General features: G+C 49.4%; 1 protein-coding gene across 1 annotated transcript in view; it reads right to left on the bottom strand.

Moving 5' to 3' along the window:
* The window catches only part of CARD10 (caspase recruitment domain family member 10), a 260,351-nt gene that overhangs the window by 46,603 nt on the left and 189,994 nt on the right, over window positions 1–23,754 (bottom strand). The window contains exons 10-15 of the mRNA XM_085601364.1: window positions 20,682–20,712; window positions 16,668–16,705; window positions 15,422–15,525; window positions 13,349–13,389; window positions 5,599–5,704; window positions 5,335–5,515 (exon numbers count right to left, since the gene is read on the bottom strand). Coding sequence (XP_085457490.1) covers window positions 5,335–5,515; window positions 5,599–5,704; window positions 13,349–13,389; window positions 15,422–15,525; window positions 16,668–16,705; window positions 20,682–20,712 — 501 coding nt within the window. The remainder of the gene's footprint in view (window positions 1–5,334; window positions 5,516–5,598; window positions 5,705–13,348; window positions 13,390–15,421; window positions 15,526–16,667; window positions 16,706–20,681; window positions 20,713–23,754) is intronic.

Genomic DNA, 23,754 nt, shown 5'->3' on the forward strand with positions numbered 1-23,754 from the left:
ATGGGTACGACCGGGTATGGCACTCGGGGTTCTCGCGCGGATCGCGGGGGGTCGCCATCCTATTGCGCCGCTCCTTCCCTTTTGTGTTTACCCGGGTGATTCACGACCCCCACGGGATGGGGATTGCCGTTTGTGGCATGCTTGAGGGTCGGCCGCTCAGTCTCCTGTCACTCTATGCGCCGCCCACCGGGCTATCTCAGGCTCTATCTCACGCCGCATCGTTATTGACCACTCTCCCACCGGGTGCTATTGTTCTGGGGGGGACTTCAATGCTGTCTCGGCTCCACTGCTCGACTCCTCGGGTCCGGTTTCGGCGCCCCGCGCCGCGCGAGCAAAGCAGATGGCGAGTTGGGCGGAGGCCCAGGGCTTATGCGATGCGTGGCGGATCTGGCACCCACGCGCACGGCAGTATACTCACACCTCGGCGGCCCACCACACGCACGCGCGTATTGATGCGATCTTTGTCCCCCCCCGCCGACTGTGTAGGCATCCAGGACGTCCGCATCCTTCCCAGGGGGATCTCCAATCACTCTCCAGTCCTCCTGGGTCTGGGCCCCCCACCTCGTGGGGCCCGCCAGATGTGGCGCCTCAACGCCTGGTTCCTCCAGGATAGGAAGCTCCGTAGGGAGGTGGGGACCGCACTGACGCAGTATTTTACCGATAACGACGGGTCGGTCTCCTCGGCAGGTACCCTGTGGGAGGCCTGTAAGGCCACCGTCAGGGGGGCGGCCAAGGCACAGGTGGTGCGGCACCGCCGGGCGCAAATCCAGCAGCTCACTGCCTGTGAGGCCCAGGCGCTACGTCTGGAGCAGTCCCTCTCTGGGACCGGGGATCCGGCCGGGACTCGGCAACTGCGACTTTTGAGGGAGGAGATCCGTCAACGGTCACTTGATGCGGCTAAGCTCCTCTGGCAATCCTCGGTGGCGAGGGTATATGGGTGGGGCGATAAGAATGGTGCGCTGCTGCATCGGCTAGCCACTTACCCCAGGGCCTCGCGCATCATCCCGGCGGTGGTTGACTCTGCCGGCCTGCTCCAATCTTCCTCCGCGGCAATCGCGGACGCCTTCGCTCAGTATTACTCGCAGCTATATCGGGCCCGGGTGTCGGACCTCTCCTTGGCTTCAATGCTTGCCGCTAGTAACCTACGGCTTCCCCGTCTTCGGTCCAGCGACTGGGAGAGTATGGAGGTGCCCATTTCCCCTGGGGAAATTGGGGATGCGATAGGGCGCACGTCCGCGGGGAAAACTCCGGGTCCGGGCGGCTTCCCCCAGGAGTTCTATGCCACCTACAAGGATCACCTGGTCCCACGGTTGGGTGCCCTCTATGCTGAGGCGCTCAAGAGCGGCTCCTTCCCTCCGGAAGCCGACATAGCCACGATCGTGGTCCTGCCCAAGTCTACGCCGCCTTCTTGCGATCGGTCGGCATACCGGCCGATCTCTCTTATCAATACTGACATCAAACTTTATGCGGCGGTCCTGGCCCAGAGGCTCCGGCCTTTTCTGTCATGCTTGGTGCACCCGGACCAATGCGGTTTCATGCCGGACCGCGGCGCTCGCCATTGCCTTCGTCGTCTTCACGTGGCCCTGGCTCACCGCCAGCGCATCTCTCCGTATCTCACCCTTCTCCTTGCTGATTTTGAGAAGGCCTTCGACTCGGTTGGGTGGCCCTATCTCTTTGAGGTCCTGACCCACATGGGCTTCGGCCCCAAGTTCGTTGGTATGGTGCGGGTCCTTTACGCGCGCCCTCGCGCCAGAGTGCTGGTTAACGGGGCACTGTCGAGGCCCTTTCGGGGAACGCGGCAGGGGTGCCCTCTGTCGCCCCTCCTTTTTGCTCTTGCAATGGAGCCCCTTGCTGCCCTGGTCCGAGCGGATCCTCTTCTTCAGGGCTGGGAGTGGCCGGGCCGTGTGTCGGACAGGATAGCTCTTTACGCGGACGACGTTCTGCTGTATCTTAGTGACCCGGCGCGCTCGGGTCCCCGGGCGCCTCATATTTTGAGCCGCAAAAATCGGTTCTTGTGCCTCTGCACCCCTCCCGGGAGTGCTTCGACTGGCAGGACAATATTCCCCTCCGTCTGTTGTCCTTCAAGTACCTGGGCATCTGGGTCTCTCTTCTCCCGGAACTGAGCTGGGCTCTCAATGTGGCCCCCCTGGTCAAGAAAGCCAAGGTGGATCTGGCGCGATGGCAGTCGCTCCCGCTCAATCCACTGGGGAGGGTGGCGCTTTACAAAATGATGATTCTCCCCCGGTTCCTTTATGTATTGCAGAACACTCCCGTGTCCTTCCCGAGGCCTTGGTTCCGCGAGCTGGACGGGTTGGCGACTAGGTTTCTCTGGGGTGGTGGGAGATCGAGGTTGGCCCTGTCGACGTGTCGCCTCCCCACCTTTGATGGCGGGCTCGGCATGACCGACCTTTACCTCTACTATCTGGCCAACCGCCTCCTGGTCATCCATGATTGGTTTGGAGGGGGATGGTCCGATCCGGCCTACAGGGTGGAATTGGAAGACCTGGGTTTCCCCTGCATTTTAGACCGCCTGTATGGTGCCCCCATCCCCGCCTCCTGCCCAGACATCACCAAAGCGGTCTTCCTGGCCTGGCGAGCGGCGCTTCGCCATACCCAATGGACCGGGAGGCTGACTCACGCCACTCCCCTCTGGCAGGGGACGTGGCTGAGAGACGTTGCGGCTCTGGAGGGTTTCAAATCATGGGACCTGCTCGGCATTTCCCAGCTGGGGGACGTCTGGCGTGGGGGACGCATGTGCTCGTACTCGGAACTGCAGGCGCGCTTCTCCCTCCACTCCTCTCAATTTTATAAGTACCTCCAACTGCGACATGCCATACGCACCTACACTCCTCTGGACGTTCGGCTGCCGGACTACAGTCCCCCAGAGGCGCAGGTCATGCTGGGCAACCTGGGGAGGGGGGGCATGTCCCGAATACACCGTTCTCTTATTAACAACACCCCCACGGCCCGGGAAGACCTCAAGGAACGGTGGGAGGTGTGGGTGGGTCCCCTGGACGAGGTCGACTGGCGGGATGCCCTTATGGCCCCCCGGCTGGTGACGGCCTCCGCCAAATTGAGGCTTATTCAAATTTACTATCTTCATACTGCCTATCTCACACCGGCTCGTCTGCACCGTGCGGGCCTCTCCGCCGACGCGGCCTGCCCCCGCTGCGGTTTTGGCCCAGCCGACTTTATTCATATGGGGTGGTCGTGTCCGGATTTGGGGGGCTACTGGAGGGGCATAGAAGCCGATCTTACGGAGGTCTTGGGCTGGGTGGTGCCACATAACCCTAGACACACTCTTCTGGGCATCACTGATGGTCTCGATGGCACACGTGCTGAGAAGCTGTTCCTTATGACAGCATTAATGGTGGCAAAAAGGGATATTGCGGCGGCCTGGAAGCACCCACAACCGCCTAGCCTGGCCAAATGGAGTGCTGGAGTGGACTGGTGTGCGGCACAGGAACGGACCCTCTATCAGGCGCGGGGTTGCCTTAAGAAATACCGTAGGATCTGGGGGAAATGGTTGGGCAATGTCTTATGAGGATGGGGTTCCGGGGGGGAGGAGGCGGGGGGGGGGGCTTTGGGCGGGGGCGGGGGGGTGGTGTGGTATTGCGTTGTGCGTTTGTAAAGTGGCGGCTCAACAGGCTCAATGTTTCTTTTGTTGTGTCATTAAAAATAATAAAAACTTGGTTATCAAAAAAAAAAGTGACATTCTGGTGGCACAAACCTACTGTAAATATGCCCCAATGTGCACCTTGTAAGTAGAGTGCAGTGCTCTTTTTGCCTTTCACTCAGTGCCATTCTGCAGCTTGTCAAGCAGGGTTACGTTGCATGCTTCCCAGTAAAAGTAAGCATTACAGCCTTCCTAGAGTTGAGCTGATGCAGGACATCCGTAAACATTGGTGGATATCCCGTCCACTGTATTAAAAGTGCATTGATCTGAATGGCACCGAAATACGCCGAATAGGCCAACTGCCACTTTTTGGTGGATGTCCGACTCAGCCAACCTCCAAATAAGGCCCTTAGGGCCAGATGTACAAAACCTTTTTCTGGTCGCAAATGCCCCACTTCGCAGAATCGAGCCATTTGCGACCAGAAAAATGTTTTTCCAAAAGTACAAAAAGCAATTCCGTAACTTGTTGCTGAATCCCATTTAGCATTTGTGATTGGGTATTTAGAAGAGGCATGTTTAGGGCGTCCCTTTCAAATACCCAATCAGTATTGTATGTATTACTTTTTGTGACCGAATTCCAGTCACAAAACAGTAATACTTTACCACCAGTTTAAAACTGGTGGTAACTAATTAGCGAAGGCGAATGGGCCCCCAAGGGCCGCCTTCCATTTTGAGAATGTACATACAAATATTTTTTAAGAGCAGGCAGTGGTCCCACGGACCACTGCCTACTCTTAAAAAAATGAAACTTCGAGGTTTTATTTTTTTCTTTATAAATGCACCCTATTTTCCCATCAAGGAAAATGGTCTGCAATTTAAAAAAAAAAGATTACTTTATTAAAAAACAATCACAGAAATTGTGGTCTGCTGACCTCAGCAGGCCACCATCCCCTGTGATGGCTGTGATTTCTAATTGGTCGCAAACTACAACATACCTCCTTAATATTCAGGAAGTAGGTCGATTTGCGACCCACAAGGAATCCCTAAATGGAACTCAGTTAGTTTCATACATCAAGAATACCAATTTTCTAATTGCGATTCGAAGAAAATTGCAATTAGGAAATCTTTATTCTTAATGTTTGTACATTTGGCCCTTAATCTGGGTAGACGAGGAAGCTTACACCTAGCCATGGTCTTTGTCTCAACCCCAGACATTTCTTAAACTTGTCTTACATCTTTATAGATAGGGCCGGACTGGGACGCCAAAGCAGCCCTGGCAATTTTGCCATGCAGCTCCGGAAGGGGAGTAAGTGTGAAGCACTGCTGGTTTTGTTACTGGGGGCCGATATTGCAGCAACACTGCAAAACCAGCCTCAGTAACAAAACCGGCCCCACCCTGCTACAGAACCAGCCCCCACCATTCCAGCCTCCAGGAGAAATGGCTGATGCCCGGTATAGCCAGTACGGCCCTGTTCCTAGATGATACTGTATTGCATGAAATCCAATACTGCCAGACCCATGCCAGATTTTTAGAATATCTAAATATAACTTATTTACAGATAATTAATTTGAAATTAACTAATTTACAGAGTCAAAAAAAATCATGAAAAACAAGTATTGATCTGACCCTCCTGGCCCTGTGTTGGGCACCCCACCCTCTAGAAGTAAGATCAAGGATTGGAAGAAGGGCCTCAGCTTGCCTTCCGACCGCAACCTACCTTCAACAGGCGGCAGCCCTCTCTTAACCCGGCTGTCTCGGCCTCTGAGCCGGGCTTCACCCACTTCACATAGATACCCTTGTGGCTGCCTCCCACTATGGAGATGGTGTCTCCCACGCACTGATCAGTGTGACCCTGGGTACCTGAGAAATCTTCTGCTGTAGGAGTGATGGTCAGCTGTCTGGAGACAGAGAGAGAAAAGCTGAGGGCTTGGCGAACACAGAAGTGAAGAAGACCAAACAGCAATCCAGGGGTTTGCTTTACCTGCAGAGGACTCCTCTGTGAGCCCAGCTGTCGCAGGAAGTTGGGATGCTAAAGAGGCTTGTTGGAGATATACTGGAGGAGTACAGAGGCGTGTTCCTGACATTCCCTAAAACAGAGATTTTTAAGGACATCAAGATTTGCACCAAGAATATTTGTAGGATAGAGCCAGGTGGGAGGGACATTCAACGTGGCTGACATGACACAGACAAACATTGTTCTCTTTAATCAGACAAAAGTTAGAACTCAGTAGGAAACATTGTGGTCAAATATTGTCCATGCACTCCATGCACAACTGCAAAAAGTCATTACATTTCCAAAGCAATGGTACCATAACACCTCAAATTAGTCCCCTTTGACGTAAATATTAACATCATACATGATGCAGGGCTTTATTTAGAGTGTCGCAGGGGGGGGGAGGGGGAGCACCGGTGTAATTGGCAATGGTCCCGCCTGTTGGACATGCAGTTATCTCGCTCTATTTACAAGAAGTAGAAGCGCCAGGTTTACGTCAGCTGGGCCTCTGCTCGCTCCATTGGTGGAAACCTCCCACCTGGCGACAGGTTGCAGTGGCGATCATCATTCCCTACTGAGGGTGGCATAACTGTCACTCATTCATTCCGATCTCTGCCATGACACTGGCAGGGAAAATGCAGCACGGCTCCCAGGCACAGGGAGAAAACTCCCTCTGTGTTGGGGCCATTTGATTTCAGTATTGAGAAAACAAACTTCCGCTGTGAAAGTTTATGGGGCCTATTTTCACGGAGCTATCGCCGAGTTGACGGCACTTTAGAGCAGCAAAAGACGCGATAAATCCATCGCCCCATTCACAAGCCGGTGCAAACTGCCTATACAACCAGTTTCCCTGCGATAGCATCCTCAAAAAACATCGCAACGGTTAAGCGCGGCAACTATCGTTAATGAGATGCAGAGTAGGCATTCCCGAGTAAAAAGCCACGACAACAACACTCCGCAACATTCTCAACGATCAGCCACATCGGCGATAAGATCACAAAACATGCAATAAGGCACAATAGCAGCAGGAAACTAACACCTGCTCTGACCTGGTGCAAAGTCGGATGACAATCGGCAACAGAAAAGGGAACCCAGAGCACAGCCACACCTGAAGACCAACAGACGCCATGGAGCCACTGATCATGCAGCTCGGAGCCCCAACAGGGACACAACACCCTGCCACCACACCCAGGACAACGGACTCCACCGCCCCCCCCCCCCCCGGACCACCACAGAGGCAGCGCGGACAAAGACAGCGGACCCCAGGAAACGCACCAGCCTCACAAACCCAACACCTGTCAATAAAATTGCACACTACAGGCTCAAAAGGACAACCATCCACGCATCCTGACCATCATCGCCCAACATGTTGACAGCACCAACACAGCAGACAACCAACATCCCACCTCAGACAAAGCTGCTGGCTGTGCTGCACCTGTTGGCCACTGGTACCTCCCAACCAACACCCGCCAGAGTCGGAGGAGTCTCACAGCCTGTCACATCCGAGTCCCTCACACCTGCCTGGGACACCAGCATCAGCCTGGTACCCCAGTACCCATACGTCCACCACAATACGCTGGAACCACTGGAGACCAAGCAAGGACCATATGCCATAGCAGGATGCACGCACGTGTCCTGGGCAATCGACAGCACACATGTCCCACTTGTGCGCCCTGCCGACACAGCACACAAGTACCCCAATACAAAGCACACGCCTCCCATCAATGTGCGGGCAACATCCCAACACCGTTGAATCGCCACCAACGTCGTCGCCAACTACCCAGGCAGTGTGCATGAGACCTACAACTTCTGACAGTCCTACATCAACCAGCGCTTCCAGGATGGTACCAATGGAAATGCACAGCCCGTTGGCAACTACCAAATGAACACCCACACACCTCAACTCCACAACCATGCAACTCACAACTCTGGCAATGCACATGTCACGAATTTACATGCAACAAGCCAAACAACATGCCCATCCACCAGACACAACAGCACAACTTACCATGGTAACCTGGACTAGCAGTGAACATGAGCCATCAACGTCATGGCACCCCAGCCACACAATAGTTGAATGTGGAAAGAGGTGGTAACCAGGCATGTGTGAAGGAGGCAAGAGACCCATGTATGGGAAAGTACACAATGCCAAGTGTGGGGGAGATGTGCAGATCAGGCTGCAGTATGCAGAACACACCCATATCCATGGTGACATACACCGCTGGTGTATGGAGTGTAGGGGACAGTGGACGCATCCACGTCACCCCAGCCAGTGGGGGAGTTCGAGGAAATGTAGCCTGTTACGCCCCCCCCCCTGTAAGCGTGTACGGAGTGGGCTGGCCCGGCGTGCGCCAGGCCAGAGTAGGGGTGTGAATACAAAGCACGTAGCTCTGGGAGTGGTTCTCTTCCGGAATGCCCAACATCTCTGCCAGGGTGGCACCTCTCACTCCGCCACGAGGCCGACGCCGTCGTCGTGAGCGGAGTTGCCTGCGATCCTGTGCGCCTGCTGTACCCCGGGCCGCTGGACCCCGAACCCGCCGGGCCTGCCCCTGCGCAGCCAGGCCACACTGCCCACCTGCCGACACCAACGTGTGTCAAAGAGGGCCCACCACGTGCTGGCGCAAGCTCCAAGCCCGAGGCCCGCGACCTTGGCAGCCTCCTCAGACCATCACGGCCTCCGACACAGGCCCGCTTTACTCCTTTCTCGTTGACCTAATCTACTGCTGCCTCTGGCCTACAATACGGTCTAGTAGGTCACACATTAGGAACTGAGTCTTGATTATGCAATGGCCGAGTACACACGTCATGGCTGAGTCATATTTGTGTTCTCCCTTCTATGTTGGGCCACCGACTGTGCATAGTATTTGAGTGACAGCTGTCTGTGGTCCCTTGCTGACTACTGCCTTCGGCCTACACTGAGTCCGAGTAGGTCACACACTTGGAACTGAGTCTTGATTCATGTATACCAGAGTTCATATCATTGCACGCAGGGAGAGGTGTAAGAGGAAGACGTGGTTCGGAGGAGAAAAGGAGCATCGTTACAGAGGTGATCGAACACTGCCGACAACTGCAGTGGTGTCACTGACTCTGTGCATGTCATCCCAACGACACGTGGCTGTGTGCCCATGCGGATCGCTGCCTCTGGCCTACACTGCGATCCAGCATGCCTCACTCCAATACAATCCAGTCCGTAGCAGGCAGGACACGGCATCGTCACTGACTGAACACCCGCTCAGCTATGGTGACACTGAATCTGTTCCACAACATCCATGGATACTTTCTGCATGAACTGTGGTGGCGAATAGGTCTATGGCATTGGGATTGTCGTCATCATCATGTCTGTGATACTGACTTTGTGGCGAAAATGAGGCAGTAGCATTCCACTCCTCCATTTGCCGCTACCGGGCGGCTTGTACCCTCTGCATCCTGCCCTGGAGGACACCTTCCACTGGCTCCCGCAACCCTACACCTCGTTCACCTTGGACATCGATGAGGACCCGTTCAGCACTTCGCATGGCCCGATCTCAGTGCACCATAAGTCACCGTCCCTTGCGGGTGTTCCTGTCCCGGCCGCAGTGCATAGGGGGCCACTAACTCTGTGCATCACATGGCAACCACACGTGGCTGTGTGCCTCTGCTGACCGCTGCCTCGGGACTACACTGCAGGCCAGTAGGTCACACCATGGGAACTGAGTCCTGATATTTCCTTGGCAGATTGTACATCCTTGTACTGGCCTCATCGCAGACTGCATACCCTTTCAACTCTGGTGCCACTAAGTCTGTTCCCCAACATCCATGGACACTTTCTGGTTGAACTTTGGTGGCGACTGAGCCTATGGACTGGGGGTTGTCTTTAACATCATGTTGGTAATACAGGCTCTCTAGCAAAAATGAGGCAGTAGCATTCCACTTCTCCATTTGCTGCTTTTGGTCGGCTTCAGCCTTCTGCATCCTGCCCTGGAGGACACCCTCCTCTGTCCCCTGCAAGCCTCTGCCACATTCACCTTGGACCTCGACGAGGACCCGCTCAGCACTTCATGTGCCCCTATCTCACTGCACCACAAGTCACCGTCCCTTGTGGGTGTGCCTGTGCCGGCTGCAGTGCATCCGGGTCCTCTAACTCTGTGCAGCTCAAGTCAGAGACCCTGTCTGCTGAGATATTAGATGGCCTCTGAGACGGTGGCCTTGGGTCCTCAACGACATGTGTCCGTGGCCCTGCACTGTCCGCTGCCTCCGGCATCAGCAGCGGTCCACCAGGGCTCACACATCAATTTGAGTCCTGACCGGCCCGGACGTCTCATCACCACAGGAGACACACACCACCACCGCCAGGACCACCACCAGACGACAACAGCCAGAGTCATATGTGTCTTACTGCCAGACAGTCAGAGTTGGTCTGACCTGTCGTGGATGGCATCATCTGCCTGATGCCCTGGTCAGCACTCGAGGTGCCACTGACTCAGAGCACCACGGCTCATGGACCATTTCTGATTGGGTTGTGTACTGTGGGGAGCTCACGCAGCAATTTCACCCCAGGCAGTGTGGGAGACCGGGGATGATGTTGAGGGAGATGATGCAGGTGTGACACACCCCAGTGCAGTTGCATCAGGTATTTCCCGAAGGGACACAATCCTTGACATTTTCTTCACATGAGCGAGCTCAGCTCTGATGCCCCACCATCGGTGCACTGCAACTCACAGACACATCTGTTTGCATGTTGTTTGACCTCTGTACTTGCTCCGGCTACCAACATGATGCTCCACAGTAGTCTCTGTAATGCTGGTGTTTACTGTTTTTGTTTCCATGGTGTTCACTGTTCAAGTTGTTGCCAGCACCAGCATCTCCGTGCTTGCTGGCTTACACTCACCCCACACACATCCAGCACAGGCGTCCCTGTACATGTGTCCCTGCCAATAAAGGAGCCGGGCGCTCGTGCCCGTGGCCAGTTCCACTAACTATCTCAGTGTGTCCATGTGGTCATGATGTATGCATGAGGGTCCCTAGGCCTACAACATTACATTCTGCTGTGTACATCGTGTGCAACCATGTTACCTTTGGCAGTGGGTAAGACCTTAGACATGCAGCTTCATCGTCACCAGCTCAATGCGTGGGAGGAGTGGACTGGGCCTTCGTACGGAGGTCCAGCATGGGGGTGTGTATGATGATTCCTGGGCTCTGGGCGTGGTTCTGTGCAGGAAGTATGCATGTGTCTCTGTCGAGGTGTGGGTCTCCTTTGTGGGGTGTGGGTGGTCCCTGGTCGGACTTGAACACCCACTTGTGTGCTCTCGTTCGGGTTCCATGTGCTCTGACCCCACCTGCATCTGTTCGGCCACCTCCTTTTGGCATTCCGACACCTGGTGTTGGAATGCGATGCGTACTGAGGTGGGGTGTGGGTAGACAGACGTGGAGGCGGGTGCTTCCTGCTGCGTGGTCAGTGCAGCGGTTGGTGTCTCCTCTATGTGGCTTGGCTGCACTGCTTCTGGGGGTGGGTCGCCTAAGATGTCCATGGGCTCTTGTAGGGCACCGTTGTTAAAGGTGTGGTGGTCCTATCCAGCATTACTGATGAGTAGTCTGGTCTGCTCTGCTGGAGGTGTTGTTTGCCCCTCTGCAAGGCGAAGGGGAGATGCATGTTGACATTGTGTTGACATGTGTTTTGGCGCATTGTTCTGGTTAACATGCAGATTATATGACGATGTACATTGTGACTGTTTGAGAAGTGCTGTATATTTGATGCGGGACAGTGGACATTTGGAGTACATGGCGTAGGAGAGGATGTACACGTGTGTTTCCATCTCGCAGTTTCCTGCTCTATTACATGTGATGGCCTGTTCCTGCGCATTTGCGGACCCTGTTGTGTCCTCTGTTCTGCAGTGTCGGTGTTGAGCTTTGTACCACATTGTCGTGGGATGTGCTGTTGTTGCTATGTGTGTGCTGCAGTGTGCCACGGGTATCAGGGACATGTTCCAGGTTCATTGTGGTTGTGCAGTCTGCTGCACATTTGTGTGCATGTGTGCCATTGTGCCCAACTCCCCTCGCCTTCCCAGTCCCTGGTTGTTGCTCACCGGTTGGATGTTGTGTCAGTTTCTATCGAGTTTTGTCTGGACTCCCAACTCCTTTCGCCATCTCCACCCTGATGACTGTGGCCTCCATTTCCTCCAGCTCCTCCTGTGGCGCCGGACTCCCACCTCCTGTCGCCTTTGCTGCCTTCCTGTTGGCAGTGGGTTTTTACTTGGTTTTTCTTTTCACATCGTGCCAGTGCCTCTTGTCCTCCTCCATAGGCCTCCTCGACACTCCGACTGCATTCACGTTTGTCATGTTGACGTTCAGTGGATGGTGGTGTTCTGTCACCTCGGTGACGCTGATCTTGTTTTCCTGCGGACTTTATCACGGACATTTGACGCGTTGTCGTGGGACTATCGCATGGTGGCGCCGGCTTGTGAATACCACGTTAACATGGTGTTGTTTTCCCGCGATAGACTGCGATATGCAAAGTTGCGCTACGCTAAATTTGCGATAGTTATCACATGTTCTTGAGAATATACCCCTATGTTTCTTAATAATAAAAGTTGCTGGGGACACGCTATAAGCATAGCACCCGCTTTTAAAGCATTCGGTAAGGGGTGGCTCCTCCGCTATGGTGGAGGAGCATCGCCCCACTGCTTTTGAGCAGTGCACTTCAAAGTAAAGGAAACATGAAATTATAATAACTTTGAGTTATTATCATTTTATGTTTCCTGCTGCTTTGCGGGCGGGTGGGTGGTCGGGGCTGCTCTGCTCTGGGAGCTGGGGAGGAGTGGTTTGCCACTTCTAAGTGCGCCATGACTGTTTGGTCTGCCCTCTCGGGCCGCCCAAACCAGTCATGCGCACTTTCCCCATTCTCCATGCAGGCTGCATTACAGCCTGTGTGGAGAACAAGCCCAGGCCCCCATTCTATGGTTGAGCATTAAACCAGGATGCTCAAGACCAATCACAACGCTGCATTGCAGCTGTTGTAAAGCATAAATGAGATAAGCAGATTAAAGGAGGGACACCTTTTATTACCTGAAGAAGGCACATGTTGGTGTGTTTTCTGCTGAGTGCAACACTATGTGTTTTTCATAAACTATTTTTCTTTTGGAGTCAGAATGGACAGTGTTAATACAATGTTGTACCTGTGCTTCGGTGGCAAACGTACTCACATTTTTAAAAACAGCTGGTGAAGGTGTATACTGCTTTTTTTAATGAAATAATGTATTGTGTTTGTAGCACAAGGATCCCTTTGGCTTAATGTAAGTTAAAATAACAATGCAACACAATTTTCTATATAATGTTACACAATGTGCCATACCTTGCCTCATCATACAGTCTCCCTGTTCCCTGTCTATACCTCATGCAGTGTCATCATACTTCTAATCTGAAGTCAAATTTGCAGTCTTTTAAATCATTTGTCGAAAATACCTGGCAGGGTTGTCACTATTGGCAGAAATTCCTCTAACGCCATAACTGCTGCTACATTGCATTGGTGGACATGTCTAGTTTTGGCAGGTTTCTGTCCGCCGGAGTGGAGGAGGTACATGCAACTCTGGAGACCAGTGGGCCCAGAAGAACAGCTATGTCGTTGAAAAAAATAATTTCACATCTTTCAAACATGGTTGCTCTAGCCGCCTATACAAGCTATCTGTGGGCTTACAGTGACATCAAGTGGGCATTCGATGTACTGCGGGCATATAAGGGTTTGAGAATCAACTGCTCGTTTTACCTGTTCGTTCAACATTAAAGAAGCCAGAGTCGCAGGAATAGCTGTGAGCAAGAAGAGACAAGAATCAGCCGCAAATCATCACCTGTAAATGCCTGAAAATGCAACCCGATACCAGGCAGAGTTTACACTTGTCACTCAAAGTGACATTCCATTCAGCCGGTGTTTTAAAATATTTTTTCACAATAATACACTTGCACTATTTCCTACACCACCATGACCACATTCAGCAGACATCACATCACACAGTTACCCTTGCTACTCTATCTGCCACAACAATGATATTTATACAGTCCGCCCAAGCAATAACTTTTACACTAGGCGTTCAACCCCACACCACAGCTAATAACACTTCACAACTGTAGCAAGAGCCTGTTGTCCTTCATCGCCATGAAGCCCGTCCTCATACATCACCCCGTGCTCCCACACCACCCGACCTTCATATCTACCATACCTACTACACACAACACTGCTACACCCTCAGCTCCCAGTGTATTTACACCAGCCACCATACCTAACACGCTTACACCAGCAAGTACTTCTACACCATGCTCTGCAGACAGCGCTCCTACACCAGCCACCATAGGTAACACTGTCACTAGATCAAGCACTTCAACACCCTGCCAACCCACCAGCACTGCTACTCCAGCCAACACAGACTAGATTCATACGCAATCAAGCACTCTTACACAATGCTCCTCCACGAGCACTCCTACACATTTCAACACAGACATCACTCTTACTCCATCAAGCTCTTCTACACCATGGTCCCCCAACAACACTCCTACACCATTGAACACAGTCAAAATTCTTACACCATCAATGACTTTTACACGATGATCCCCCACCTGCACTTCTGCACCATCCAACAGAGACAATACTCTTATATCATCAAGCACTTCTACACCATCCTCCCTCCAGGGCTCTCCTACACCAGCCACCATAGATAAACCTCTTACACCATCAAGATTTTCTACATCAATCCCACCCACCAGCACTCCTACACCAGCCAACACAACCAACAGTCTTATGCCATCAAACACTTCTACACCATGGTCTACCATCAGCACTCCGACACCATCCAACACAAACACTTACACCATCACCCCTACCAGCACCTTTGCACCAGCCACCATACACAACACTCCGACACATTCCTCCACTGCCAGCACTCCACCACATGCAACCACCGCTTCCACACTCACCCTTCTATCGCTAATGCAGCCGCTTCATCCCTCGCAGTTCTCACTTCTAACCACACTTTATCCCTCTGGCACTCAACTTTGCACAATTCTCTTTCTTTCACATTCTGAACATCTTTCAACACCTCTTACCCTGACAACTGTCACAGTCCCTCTAATGACTCCTTAGTTACACCCTCCAAGGTTTTACTCACTCCATATCTGTTTCCCATAACTTTATACACTTTCTCTAATTAAAAATCCCAGTGCTCAGGGCTTCCGTCTACACCTTCTTCCATATTCCTACCCCACAGGGCCCGCCTTCACCCCGCCTCTGACCGTGTCATCTTCAGCTCCCGACCGACACATTTATCTGATCCCTCACAGCCATCACTCCTACTTCAGCCATCACTCCTGCCTCACAAGCATCACCCTGATCCCACGACTATCCACAGCTATCCCTCCTGGTTCCCAGCCGTCGCTCCTGCCTCATACTGCTGCCTTACAGCAAGCGCTCTCACATCCGAATCATCAGTATTATCTTCACCCACACATTCAATGCTTCTGCCTCACAGCCGCCGCTCCTACCTCGCATTCCTGCCTCACAGCTGCCACTCATTCCTCACAGCCACCATTCCTCCTTCACACTCTTACCTCATGTCATCGCTCCTTCCTCACAGCTATTAAAACCCCCTCAGTCATTGATCCATCATCTCAGTCATCATTCTTACCTCACACCCAATACACCAGCCTCACAGCTACTGCATTCGTACGCAGCCATCACTCTTGCCTCGCAGCCACCATTCCCAAAGCTCCCCTCATTGCCGCCATTTTTACACCATCCTTCGCTGTCACGATTCCTCCACCATTTCAAAGGATGCAGTAAAGAATGTACCTCTTCATGCAAGGGAGGTGGCCATCTTCTTGTTGCCTCCGGAGCAGGGAGCCATGTCCCGGTGGAAACGGCATGAGGGATAAACGATTTATCATGGCAATGGACTGAGGGGAGAGTAAATTAGTAACAATGTGTAAGACATAGCCTCTAACTGTCCTTTTCTGTCTTTCAAAGTGTCCCTCTCCATGTCTGTCTGATATACAGACTGGATTGTATTGCATGGCAGTATTTATATAAAACGTCATAGTCATATGTGGGGTTCCAAAGAGGGTGGCACGCTTCACCATGGGCGAGTAAGTGGTTGATACAATATTTTATTTGTTGTGATCCTTTGTGGGAAGTGTTTTGGTTCCACAGTACACCAACATCCTCTAGAAACTGTGCCCTCGAAGGCCTGCCTCTCCCCCCCCTCCCAGTTCAGGCTGAAAAGCACACACAGTACATCCCTGGCACTTATTACACATTGTGCCCCTTAACCAGGACTGCCCCAGCTCTGCTTCAGTATACGAAAGAGCTAAGAAACACCTCTTCAAAGGACATAACATCTCAATGCGGTGACAGTCCACTCTGGCTCTTAGAAACCTGCTGCCCATCGCATGTTGGCTGTATCTTGGCCTTTGACCTGGCACAGCGCTGCGCTGCCTTTCACCTGGGTTTGCGCCCTGTATGAACTAGGTGCATATCTGCATAGTATCTCTTTCCCTCTGCCCTCTTGAATCTCAGGCATACGACCAAATCTGTGCAGTGTCATCATAAGGATTTTGGGGGCTCCGGGCAAGATGTATTTTGGGGGTGCCTGTACTGAACAAATTTGAACTTTATTACCCATTTAATGCTAATTCAAATGCCACAGTACCAAACAATACTACATTATATGTTATACTTTAAGAGGGTCACACAAAAACAGCTAAAACTTGTCTTACACAGGCCCCCGAAAATCATTCAGATGACACAAGGTAGAGGGACAGAGTAGGAGGTAGAGATAGTCAGAGAGAGTCAGAGGTTTAATTTAAGAAATAGAATAGACAGAAGTCAAACAGAGTGAAAGTTCACTTTTTCAGGGGGGCCTTGGAAGGTGGAGGCCTGGGCGATTGCCAACTTTGCCCAGGCCTTTAAACATCTCTGAATGTTTACCTCTACCCCAACCCCACACTCTACCTCTCCTACCATCAACCCTCCATGATCCCACCCCTGACCCCAGCTCCCCACTTGAGAAGACACAGACGGGCACTTTGGTGCTACTCACCTCAGAGGAATAGATGTCATCCAGGCTGCTGAAGGAACCTGAGCAGGGGAAATAAGAAAACAGTATGTAACTGCCCATCTCATTGATTTCTCTCACATTCACAGTGGCGCCCTGAGCCCAGTGCTTAATTTGAACCGGTAGTTTCTGGTGCTCAGCACCGGCACTTAATTGGTTTCCGGTGCTCGGCACCGGCACTTAATTGACAACATCGCACTTAGGACAGTCTGCCACATGGGGGCACTGCTCATCTATATTAGAGATAAGCAGAACAACGGGTGTTTATGAATACAATATACATGAAAAATTACTAATGCCTACCCCTCCAACCATTCCTTTAACTTTAGGGACCCAGAATAATCCGAAATGCCACACTTGCAGGCGAGAGAGATGTTTAGTAGTTGTTTTGGCAGCGATGACAGGGGTGATGGGTGGTGCAAGCTGCAGTGGCCTCCTGGTCAGGGCCCTGGCACTTATTATTTTACAAATTAAGCACTGCCTGAGCCCCAACTTTCACAGCTTAAGCGGGGGGGGGGATTTTGACAATTATAGTTATTTATGAGCCTGTCCTGTCTGAAGCACTGCAGACAAAAGCTCTTACAAATCAAAAGTAAAGAAAAACAATAACGGAGATCAGAGGTTAACAACAGTAAAGGAATTAAGAGGAAAAGTGAGGGGATAAAAGGGAGGGAGAGAGGGGGTGGAAGGAAGAGGGAAAATAAAGAAGAAACAGGATGAAAGGATGGAAGCAAAGGTAAATAAAAGAAACATCCTAGCAGGGAAAGCATGTAAAGCAGGTTACAAAAACTGAAAACAGATGAATGATGAGGTGTCCCCTTTGATCTGCTTACTGTGCTTTGTTTGTTTTATAGGCCTCTCAGTTAGTACCTGCTGAAGCTTTACTGTCTCCAAGACCTCTGCTGTCACTTATTGTATATATGTAGCATTCTCATACCAAAGTTTTGACTGGAAGGGCGTGTGAATTTGGGTAATTTGCATATGCGTAATTATGCTCTGAGAAATTACGTGAAATTTCACGAAAATATGTGAAATTTAAAGCCGCCATTCGGCACTATGTTTTAGTGGAAAATGCAGCCATCATTTAGGACACGAGGATGCATTTCACATTTAAAAAAATAAGGAAAAAGACAAGTGCTACAAACAGCAGCCACTTGCAGTCTGGTCATTCACGATGTTCTTGTGCACTCATGCAGCATTTTTGCAGCGAATGGGATGTGATTACGTAACGTGACACAATAGCGTCATTTCAGGAATTTCACATAGCCTTGGCGCAAAATTGCATGGGATGATGCAAACACGATTACAATTTCGCCTAGGCCTACTGTTGACAAACAGCAGTACGTTTTTGGTTAAAAACTGCTCCCCATCTCTTTGCTCTGCAAATGATGAGCTCTTGAAGTGCGTGTGCTTATTGTTACAGTGTAGTGAACTATATTTATTCCTAGCTAAATAAAATATAAAACAGGCCAAACTAAAAACCAGATGATGCCACGATTCTTAAACAAACACTTCTGGTAAATGACAAATAATTGTACCGGGGTAAACTTCGCACACAGCGATTTTCCTATGCAGAATGTTTCTTTCACATTTAGACAAGATTAATTCACTGAAAGTAAATGTATTTTTTACTAGAAGGTTAACAACAAAAACTAGTACACCGTTGAGTTAAAAAACAACTTCCAAAAGTAAGATTTAATTAAAACAGCAATTGAAATTAAAATAAATCATCATTTAAGGCATTATGAGAAAAATAGAGGGGTTTCCTGTTAACAAGATTCATGAAATTAGCAGCTAGTAACACGTGTATCCTCTTTCAAACGTAAGGTCTTCCAAAGAGCCTCTTAAATGCTGTCTGCACAATGAATTATTTGTTGATGACTATTTCTGATAGTTCAATTCCTGAACGTTTTTCTTAATGAAATATTTTTAAATAACATTATTAGATTTCCATGTTATTTTAGTAAAAATAATTCTTTACTAAATAATTTATGAAGATTTCTTTCTTTAAAAAAATCATACCATAGGCCAAAAAATAATAATATCGAGACCAAGTTGGAGTGAAGAAGCGGATGTTGAAGTCATTAAGGGGCACATCATCAAGGCGATGCGATAAAATTATCGCCGCTTTAGCGTCTGTTTTTGAACGAAAAGCGGCGATAATTTTATCGCCCTATCAGCATGGACACGCCAACGCGTGAATCCATGCCTTAGCACCTGTTTCCTGAACGCCCAGCTTTGCATCTCTAATGAGATGCAAAGTGGGCGTTCCTTCCCAAAATAACTGGAGAAATGTCGCTAACCAACATTTCTCCAATTATCAATGGGCACGCTAACAATCAAGCGATCAGAAAAGTAGCGCTAACCACGGTTACCGCTACTTTCCTTACGCCTGCTTTTAGTTCGACTTACCCATGATATCCAATGGAAGGTGGATATCATGGTTAAGTCTGCCCTGCCCTATCAACAACGTAGCGCCAAACGTTGTGCGAATATCTCTGGAATCCCAGCGATAATTGCACATTTGGCAGCTAACTCTGTTATTTTTATCGCTCTGGAGATAAGCGTCGCTGATAGCGTGCTATCCGCGAAAAAAACAAGCGATAGCCAGCGATAATTATCCTGGCGCTAAGTGCGTTTAGTGATAATTATCGCCGGTTGTTGATGATATGCCCCTAAATGAGTTAAAAAGACCCTCTTCTCCAGCCGCGGCTGCTGCAGGTAAGAGCGGTTGGACGGTGGGGCCGGGGGGAAGGGGGATTTCGAGAGACGACCATGAAGGGAAATTAAATAAATAATTGATTTTCCCTCATGGTCGTCTCTCGAAATCCCCCCAGCCAGCCCCACCGCTCTTACCTGCAGTGACGCAGCTGCTCCTCCCACTTGAAGTGAAGCGTGAGAACATACCAAGAAGATAAACGTAGCAGACCTCTCAGCCATTCAATTTTTTTTTCAACAAGCTAGCTCTTATCTTCAAACCCCTTAAAAACACAGGAGAATCAAATTGATGTAGAATATTACCTTAAAATCAGAATCAATATCTAAAAATTCTGACAAAAGTTAAGACCAAGGGTATTCACTATATATGTTTGTGAGCTGGTTTCATGTCATATTTTTATGATCACAACTGACTCACATTTAGGTTGTTTTGTACGAAAATGTATCTAACAAGGATATACTGAAAATTTGCTTGGATCTGGCTGTCATGGACCAATGTGGAAAACCCTGGTTTGCATTTATTTTCATACATTCCCAACTGTGAGGACTGTATCTCTTATTTAACTTGTTTTATGTTGTTTATTTATTAGATGAGAGTAATTGTATATACTGAGGAAATCTAGATTGTGCATACAACATTATCAGTATTGTGTAATTATTAATTTGCTTTCTCATCAGTGTGTTGTTTTTGGTGGTCTTGTAGATATTTTCTAACCTCACTTAGGGAAGGAGTTGAGGAATATTTATGCTGATAAATTATGTTTCTATTTCTGCATGGTAAAAATGATTTGGTTTTAGTTAGATATCTGCCCTTACAAGTATCAAGTCAATAGTCCGAACCTAACACTACGCTTACAGAGCTATGCAATTTCCCAGTTTGTAAATTTAAGGAACTGGGGTACAATGGACACTTGATTTTGAATTCATTTTAAGTTAAGTGTGTTAATATATAAATAAATGTAGATAAGATATCTACAGTGTGGAAGGAAAAGGGTGTGTAGAGAGGGGAGGTGGAGGAGAAAGAGAATATGTGTGTGTGTGCGTGTGTAAAGATAAGAGAAAAAGCACATGAGAAAGAGAGACATCAATAAAAGGAAATGGGAGATAGAAATGGGTAGCCAGATAATCAATGAGGGACAAAAAGAGTGAAGGCAAGAGACAGAGAAGAGGGGATAGTCTGGAGAGAGGGGAGGAAGAGAGGGAATGATGGAAAGAAGGGAAACATCTTCATTTTAGAAGACAACGAGTACTGTTGTCACCCAGCTCGTAGCATATGCTTACCTAGTAAATCCAGGCTTTTTGATCTTCCTTCCTGGTGCATGCAAAGTAGAAAATGCAAAAATGACTTACAGATATCTATGTGAGCGGCATTGCAGAGGACTGAACTGCCCCTCCCCCAAAGGCAATTACTTGTCTCCAGAAGGGTTTGGGCCCTCCTTACCAGGACTTTACCTCTCCCCAGCAGGGCTTTACCTCTCCCCAGCAGGACTTTCCCTCGCCCCAGTAGGGCTTTACCTCTCCCCAGTAGGGCTTTACCTCTCCCGAGCAAGGCTTTACGTCTCCCCGACAGGGCTCTATCTCTCCCCGATCAGTGGTTTGCCTCCCTCTTGCAGGGCTTTACCTCTCCCATAGAAGTGGTTTACCTCTAACCAGCAGTGGTTTACCCTCTCAGCAGCACTTTAGCTATCCCCAGGAGGAATATATCTATCCCTCATCAGGGATTTACCATTCCACAGAAGGACTTTACCTCTTCCTCAGCAAGGCTTTCCCATTCCTTCGGCATGGGCTATACCTCTCCTCAGCAGGACTTTACCTCTCCCCTAACAGTAGTTTATCTCTCTATACTAAGACCAGGTATTTACTTCTGCCATAAGGAGCCTTGCAACTTCCAGAGCAGAGCTTTACCTCTTCTTCAGGAGTAGTTTACTTCTCCCTCCACGCAGGCTATACCTCTCCGTCAACAGCGAGACTAGAGTGCCGACAGTGAGCTGCACCAGGTAGCTTCAAGAATAACTCAAGATGGCCTCACTGCTAGAGGAAAAGATGGTAAAATGTCACATCTCTAAGGGTGACAAAAGGCCAGATGAACATACCTTTAGAATAGCAATTTGCAAATATTCAAAAAATGTCCGAATTGATATTTGGTAATCACTATTCTAAATGTATGAAAGTTTAGTTTTTAAATTAGTGATTTCTAGTGGGTTGCAAATCGACCTATCTTATGGATAATAATGAGGTAGGTTGTAACTTGCGACCCACTAGGAATCGCTGCCATCATAGAGCTGGAGGCCTACTTGGGTCAGCAGATCACCGTATCGGTAATTGCTTTTTAGGTCTCACTTAGACACCCCATGCACTGTCTTTTCGAGACATTTTGTTTACTGTTAGTGGGCTTGGAGCCCACCCATTACTTACCATTGGTAAGCGACACGTTAATGCTATAATCATTCATTTCTTAAGGGCTACATTTGATTATTTCTATAGAAATCCGCCTTATTTTATGTTACATTGTTGACATTTTGCAAATTAGAAATACCTGCACATTTTTTCAAAAGATAAAAAATATCTGAAACCTTTTGAAATAACTGGGAAATAAAACTTTGGCTTGGTAAAATATATAACCTATCTGACGGTGAAGTAACCCATGGAAAAAGTTTCCTTTTAGACATGGCTGTTACATTGAACAGTGAACAAAGATTGAGACTTACTGCTTCCTGCAGAGGTTGAGCTGTGTGGCACCCTCCTGTATCCTCTCAGGGCAATCATGTTTCATGCACAACTGTTATTGCGTTCTTGAGGCCATGGTGGAAGTTCGCAGATGTCACCATGAGCTGGGTAAAGGCGAACCCGCCATCAAATCCTCAGCATACAGGGATGAGGGTTTGGAGACAGCAGCCGAAATGTTAGCCTTATTCCTGAAGTGCTTTTGCAGCCTCTTTCTACAGCATTAGCTCTTTTCTGATCGTTGTGGTGAACAAGAGCATGCTGATCAGCTACAGGTGAGGCTCAAGTCAGCGATGTTGCCTAAGAGCAAGAGTTCTGCCAGCACTGTACTTTGAGCTCCTTTAGAAGAGCTGAGTGCCCACAGCAATCGAGCATCACATTGTGCTGTGCCTTGAAGTATGCCAGTCTGTAGCCCAAGCATGTCGCTTCAGAGTGTCGTAACACTAAATGATGCCCCCCCCCCCCTTCAAAATGTGATGAGGGGCCCGTAGTCTCCCAGCTCTCACAGATATTCATTGATCTTGGGCTCAATGGGGTCCAACTGAAGTGTTGGAGCCCCCCTGTGCTGCAGGTGGCCTGCTCAGGAAACAGAGGGTCTTTCCCAAGTGTTTACCTATTTCTTAGTCCATGCCATTGCATGCATTCTGCAAGGCATGCAAAGGCATGGGTTGTGGGAGACGAGGGTCCCCCCTCCAAAACAAGGAACCCTGGGGCCCCCCACATTGAAGGGGCTGCAGGGGCTTTAGTTGCATCCCTGATTGCTTCCGACAGGATAAATCCATGCCTTGCACTAGTGATACGATGACTGACCAGCTCTGGGAGCTTGTAGACCCAGCTGAATTGGAATGCCAACCATTACTCTGGGGAATGGAATTATTTCAGATCACTAATTCAGCCCCAGCCCCTCTATGTGCATTAGAGTTTTGTGCAGGACTCTTGCAATGATAAAACAATGTTATTTATTTTTTTACAAATATCTTTTTGCATTTCAATTACAAAAGGTACTTCGGCCAGTGACAGATATTAAGCTTCGCAGCACTCTAATAGAAGTGTTCTGAATGCCTATCTGTTCTGCACATTGTCCAAAAGACCCCAAGGAGGTATAGAGCCATCGTAAATGTTAACCACGTTCATCGGACTTAATCAACCATTTTAACCCCGCCCCCCTCCCCCCGGAGCCTGAAATTGTCTGAGACTCAGTCATGGTTTCTATGAGTATCCAGAGTCTTTTGGAACTAAACATCTAATTTTCCTTTACCATTGCCTCTTGTATCCTGTGGGCCACAAATGGAAATGCTCATTTAGTCTTAAAATCATGTTTAACTTATATTTAATTTTGGAATGTGGCGTTAGCAATGATTAAAAACAAATACTTTGCGACAATGAATGCTTCTACTTGTTGCATGGAATGTTGGATTTCTGATTTATCTTCTACCTTATCTGTGTGTTGGAAGTCAACCACGTCGTTTAGCACAGCTAGCAGATATCAGATGGCTGGTAAACACGTTTACATTGCTGTCGTTATTTGTTTTTGCACTGGGAAGATTGCATTTGAAGCCACCCCCTTCTGATCAGTCCCTCTTTCTTCTTCGCTACCTGCAACATTGTCCCTGTTTTTTTCCTCCTCCTC

The sequence above is a fragment of the Triturus cristatus genome, chromosome 4_2 (assembly GCF_964204655.1).
Source record: "Triturus cristatus chromosome 4_2, aTriCri1.1, whole genome shotgun sequence".
In the NCBI taxonomy this organism is placed as follows: domain Eukaryota; kingdom Metazoa; phylum Chordata; class Amphibia; order Caudata; family Salamandridae; genus Triturus; species Triturus cristatus.